Here is a 6201-nt window from a genome sequence, read left to right on the forward strand (position 1 = left end):
CCTTTGCTACCGTGTTCTGGTAACATATTTTTCTACCTCTCCCCTTGCTGCTGACATCTGTCCCCGATGCCACTGCTAGGTTGCAGCTGGTGCAGCCCCTCTCCTCACTTCAAACACGCCGGTCTCAGAGACCCGAGGGCAAACAGTACGGTGGGCGGAGGAATCAGAGGACACGGACTCCCGGTCCTGACCCTCACCGAGTGACACGGAATGACTTACTCGACCCTCCCCGGCATCACGGGGCTGAGGGAAGGAGCGAATGATGTGACCCATTTTCAAAATGCTTCACCGCGCACGGCATGCTCAGCGAGGTCCGCAGGGAAGTCAGAAAGAGGCATTACTACTTTACACGTAAGGTTTTTATTGCATCTCTTTTCGCCCATTTGGCAGCGTCTTTCTCTCGACCACGTTATCTGACAGCTTTCTCGGTATATTCTTATTGCCTGACAAGTATGCCGACAGCCGATCCAGCTCACTCCCGTGGTATTTCTCCCGGCTTCCACACCAGCTAGACGACAGTGGTTTTCGCACTGAACTCCTTCCTGGGAGCCAGCCCCGCGGCCCCTAGAGTGTGGGGGGTGAGTTTTCCTGTCTCCCCACCAAAGCAGCTCGGCTTTGATATATTCTTTGGGGAAGAAAGGAGGATCTCGGGTTGGAGGACAGAACTACACAATAAGACAACGGGTGAAAGTAAACGAAATAAAAACCTTCTGTAAGAAAGCTGATCAAGTCGAATACCACGACTACCAAGCACCCAAACTCCTAGAGTACATGCCAAACGCTCAAAAGGCAAAGCGATCACGGTGTTTCGCCACGTCCTTAGCGCACCACATGATAAAAGCTAACAATTTCCAACAGCCTAGAATTTCTTTCTGAGCTCTGTGTTTGGGAAGAGGCAAACCACTAAAAAAGGAATTTAGTAAAGAAGGAAAACCACGCTCTCAATGCCAGATGACGTCCCAGGGTCAAGCACAGCTTCAGTCTTCTCCCTCCTCCCCACAGGAGCTCGGCAAACAGTGCATATTGCAAAGGAACCCCAATTCCTCCCCAACCCAGTCACTGCCCCCAAAGCACCGCACGATGACACACAGACACACCTTTCTTTCCTAAGGCAGAGAAGAGAACGCAGGCATTTTAAGGAAAGTTTTAGGACAGAGGCATAAAGGAGTTTCTGCTTAACCCTCAGCTAACTACAAAATTCGATTTAGCAAGAAACACTTTCACTGTAACAGAATTGTCTCCATTGCATACTTAATAGCTTAAAAAAATGGCTACAGCACATTCCTTGATGCTTTTCAAGTATTTCCTCCAAATAAGCTACAATATTGTCATAGCTATCACTGCTTTGCTCTTTGGATCCTTGCAGAAATTAGATTTTTAAAAAAAAAGAAGAAGAAGAAGGCAACATGGGAGGACAGAAATTTGGCTTTTGACCCACTGACTACAACTGCAGCCAAGACGCTGTACTTGGGGAAGTATAAAGGGAAGAAGGGCTCACGTACCAAGTCTTGGCATCACTGCTCCCAGAAATTGCTCATCTTCTTGGAAGTGGTTCTCTTGTAAGGATTCCAGCAGTTTCTGCAGGACATCTTGGGGCACTTTGCAGCCAGTGCCCTTGAGTTCAGTGAATCTGGTTAGCCGGAAGCTCTTGTCCAATTCATAACTTTCCGGGTTAAAGGACTCCCGCGTAGACATGGTTCTTGGGCACACACACCTCACAGCTGGGTTCCTCCCCTCCCGCTCCTAGCCGCCTGGTTTCTTTACAGATCCACCTAGGCATCACCAAAACACAAAGACACCATTACAAGAATGCTCACCAGTATTTTGCTAAGAATCAAGTGAATACAAGACGGTGCCGAGCATGGAAAGAGTTGAAATCATCCAGACGAGGGATATGCTGATTTGAGGCCACAACAGTTCATTATAGTGATGCGGAAGCCCGAAGAACTCATTTAAGGAACTGACTGTACCATCAGACATCTTCCAGGGAAGGTCTGAGGCCTGTGTTGCTGTAACTGTGGCTCTGACGGGCAGCCAGGACGCCTCCCCTGAAGAAGGCACTTCGGGCCAGCTGGCACATGACACAAGGCCATCTTGAGCAGTAAGTCTCATAGGCTCTTCTGGCGGCCAACATCATGAGAAAACTTCTAGTCACTTCATCTGTCAGCCTAGAAGCACTACGGTTTAGAAATCAAGAAGTCTTGGCTAAAGTGACTTTTCTAGAAAACCTTTTAACATCTTCTGCTGTCCCCCACAGAAAAATAAAATGCCCATTAGACACGCTGCAGGAAAAGGATGCTGACGGAAACGCATTTGATGAAATCCTTCGTGATGCTCGATTCACTTTTAGAAAAAAGCATGTTTTCATGCTGAGCCAGAAGGACAACGTGATCCAAAACTAAGGAAGCCTCACTAAAGAACAGAACTTGAAAGAAAAGTGGAACAGCTGTTTAACACACCAAGATTAATTTTCTCCAAGAGAGCGGTGGAAAGTTTTCTAACGTTTTAATGCAGTGCTCTTTCCTAGAAAGCAAACATCCCACCCAACGAACCAGTACCCACACATCATTGAGAAAATATGCTCGCTCCTGGTCGTTACCGCTTCGTTGCAGAACTAAAATGAAAAAAATCACACTGTACGAAATCCCTAGCATTAACGTACTTGGTACCACTGGAAGTTTCTAGAGCAAGCCCTTCTAAGTCTGAAGTCTCAGAGGTGCAACCAGAATCTTACATGCACTCCCAAGGTTTATGAACCTCCAGATTGATACTTTACTGGGCATAGAATTACAGACGCCCCAAATTTCAGGGTCAGTTTCCCCTATAAAATTTACGATGAAGAACATGATTCCCATTTATAGAGTTTTCTATCCCCTGGCAACCACATCACTCATTTAAAATTAATCTCCCTCTCTCACACACAAAACAAATAAATAAAATAAATCTCAGAAAGCCTGAGTTTGGGCGGTAATCCAAACTGTCTTTACAAAAACATCTTTGGGGTGAGCAATCATTTCAGTTTGAAACGTACAACCGAACAGGAGTAAATCTTCAAATACTCCAAGAAAACAACCCATCCAAGAGAAGGGTGGCAGGAGAGCAAAGGAAATTACCTAGAGGGGAATTCTGAAGCCATTTTAGAGTTAGGAAAAGTCCAATAGCACTTTGACTTGCTAGAGTTTGGAACAAAACAGTCCTTTCCTCACAAAACGCCTCGCATTTAACACCGCCTCACTCCTACCAGGAGAAAAAAAAAAATCCAACTCACGAGGCATCCAGTTATTTTCCTACCTCCATGCCTAACCCCCACCCCCCAAAAAAGAGGCGGGGAACTGGGGGGACTAACCATCTTTCAAACGTAACTTTTACCTTCCCTGATTTTTAAGAAGAAAAATGTCTAAAACACCTTAAGTCCAAAAGCACTCTGAAGTTTTAAAATTCCAAATGGAACGAGGGATACACATCACACTCACATCCAAACCTTGCAAACTTACAGGTTTTGGAGGGTGGGTGTGAGAAAACGGGGGGTGGGGGGGGGGTGGGGGGAGATGTGCTCGGGGAAATCGTAATTAATGGGGGGGGAGTAAATTTGCATAATAAGAGAGCTTCAACTCCAACCCCAAAGCTGCATGTTTACACCTTTAAAACAATGATATGAATATTTAAAGACAACGGTTAACCCTTTCCTTCTCGGCCACCTTTGAATTTTTTTTTTTTTCCACCGAGAGCGCCAAGCGGGCCGCACAGCTCGGGGAGCACGGTAAGCGGGGACGGGAGAGGGTGCAGCCGCAGCCCCATACCTACCTCCCTACCCCCAAGCCCCTAAGCCCAGCAAAGAAACAATGGGGTGGGCTCCGGGCCCGGCGCGCGGGGACCGGGCTCTCTCCATGCAGCACGCGTCCAGGAGGCAGCCGGAGCGCCGAGGCCGGCACGCGGGGACACCTTAAATCTCAGGCTGCCGCCTTTAAAGGCAGACCCGGCCTGGGCTCTTTGTGCGGCGCGGCGCGGCGGGCTGGCCGCGTCCGGGCGGAGGCAGCGCGGCGGCGCCGCCGGCTGGGCCATGCCAGCCCGATCTCCCCGGCGGCGGCGGCGGCAGCGGCGGGAACCGCAGGGAAGGCGCGAGGCGCGCACGGCCAACCGGCCGCGGCGGGGCGGGCGCGAGCGCGGCGGGACCCCGGCCCGCGGGGCCGGCCCGGTCGGGGCGCCCAGGGTCAGGCGGCGCCCGCGGGCCGGAGGGCGCGCGCGTGGGGGCGGGGAGGGCCCCGGAGGCGCCGCGCGCCGCGCCCGGGGACCGGGCTGGATTCTCCCGCCGCGCGCGCGGGCCGCCGCCGCCGCCGCACAAAAATGTCGGCGGGCGAAAAAATTAACCCCTGCGTCGCCGCCGCCGCCCTCCCCCTCCACTCCTCCCCCGCCCTCTCCTCCCTCCCTCCTTCCCCGGCTCCGCGCGGCGGCGGCGGCGGCGGCGGCGCGGGCGGTGCTTCTTTTTTAAAGCGGCCCCACCAAGCCCTGGCTCTGCCCCTCTCCAGGCAGCGCTGGAGAGCGCCGGCCGTGCGCGGCTCCCGGCGGGCCCGGGCGGCCCGGAGGGGGATCTGCACGGCCGCCATGGGCCTGCGGACGAATATTCCCCTTTAAGCCTGGCGTCGCGCCCCCCCCTCCCCAAGCCAGGCGCTTACCGGTTCGCTTTGCGCCCTCCTCCTCCTCCCGAAAACGGGACTCCGGCGCTCCCACAATGCACCGGGCGCGGCCGGGCTCCCTTAAGCGTCGCCTGAATAAAAATGCCGCTCCCGGCGGCGGCGGCGCGGAGGGCGGGAGGGCCCGGGCCGCGCCTGGGCGCCGCGGGGGCTCGGCCTGGCTCGGCGGGCCCCTGCCGGGAACCGGGCCGCCGCGCTCCGCCGTGCGCCGCGCGCGAGGGGCCTTTAAGGGCCGGCTACCGCCCTTTAAGAGGCGGCGGGCCGCGGCCGGAGCGTCTCGGTGGCTGCGTGCGGCCCGGGAAGGGGGCGGGGGCGATGTGCAGGCCCGAGCGCGGCAATGATTGGTCTCGGGGGAGGGGTGGGGGGTTGCAAACCCGAGGAGCGGTGGCATCCGTTGCATGATGCAAAAAGGATTGATTTCAAAAGTTGCGAGTTGCATTGGCAGCAGCCTTTGGCGCCCGGGCCACCTACTTTTCCTCGACCCGCCGGAAGGGCCGGGAATGTTTTCCAAAACCTGGCCGGGCTCCACCGCGCTACACCCTGCGGGACTCTGTACCTGCTCCCCGAGCGCCGCCGTCGTTTCGTACTGGGAGACAATGACCGTGGAAACAGTTTCAAAAAGAGTAGGAGCAGAGGAAAAGCCGCCTCTGCTGCGAGGGAAGATTTAAAAACATAAACGGCGCGTCTGATTAATAGTGACTTGTGTCGTCTCTCCCTTCTATTGTTTTAGCCTGGCTCAGGAGTTAACGTGAGCCTCACTGGATGTGCAGACGTCCTGCAAAGTTTCTTGAATGTTCAACGTGCTTGGGAGGGAGTCCGAGCTCAAGGTTCCTCAGTTACATTGTTTGCTCTTCACATGTCCAAGTAAACATGGCAGCCTAATACTGTGTGTGTTTGAATTAACACTGATAGGACAGCTTCAGCTTGCGAAAGTGCTTTCTTCGGGTTTTCGACTCTCGGAGGCACTGCCGATGAAAGTAAAGCAAAATGCTTTCATAACACTACGTCTTTTAGGGCTTCCCTCAAAACCGAGGAGTGTGGAGGAATGCCGACGAAACTTTGCTCGGGTGGTTCGGCATTTTCTAACTGGGTTTTGGGGGCAGGGATGTTTTTGGTAACCGAAAGGTGCTTTATGTTGCGGGTCAGATCTGCGGGCTCTGCAGATGCCCTTTTTCATTCTTAAAATTTCTGCCGGACAATTCCTCGGGGTGTCAATCTTGGTGAGGAGGCAGAAGTGATGCAACGAAGCCGACCGGCTGATGCAGGCTTTTCTGCGCTGTGGTTTTTTTCTGTGTGCCTCTACAGGAAGTTAGGGAAAAACATAGTAGCCCGGATTCTCCGATGTGAATTGTTGGGACTTTTTTCTTTTCTTCTCTTTTCTTTTTTTTTTTTAAGAATGGCACGGCCCTGTGGTTGGCAAACCTGGATCTGCATCTGCATCACCTGGGAAGACGCCTGTGTACACACCCCAGACCTCCAGACCCGGGAACGGACGATGCAGATACCTTTG

General features: G+C 53.5%; 1 protein-coding gene across 7 annotated transcripts in view; it reads right to left on the reverse strand.

The window, feature by feature from the left end:
* SEPHS1 (selenophosphate synthetase 1) overlaps positions 1 to 4771 on the reverse strand; it is a 30237-nt gene extending 25466 nt beyond the window's left edge. For 3 of the 7 annotated variants that reach the window (XM_047066177.1, XM_047066176.1, XM_047066170.1), the window contains exons 1-2: positions 1971 to 3104; positions 1503 to 1772 (exon numbers count right to left, since the gene is read on the reverse strand). In XM_047066177.1, the coding sequence (XP_046922133.1) occupies positions 1503 to 1695 (193 nt within the window). In that variant the 5' untranslated portion in view covers positions 1696 to 1772; positions 1971 to 3104. The other 4 variants (XM_047066172.1, XM_047066173.1, XM_047066175.1 and 1 more) reach the window with 4 other exon arrangements.
* Positions 4772 to 6201: the final 1430 nt, after the last annotated feature.

Source organism: Lynx rufus, unplaced genomic scaffold (genome assembly GCF_022079265.1).
Source record: "Lynx rufus isolate CCGP_SWC_20201006 ecotype Redwood Valley unplaced genomic scaffold, mLynRuf1.p SCAF_7, whole genome shotgun sequence".
In the NCBI taxonomy this organism is placed as follows: Eukaryota; Metazoa; Chordata; class Mammalia; order Carnivora; family Felidae; genus Lynx; species Lynx rufus.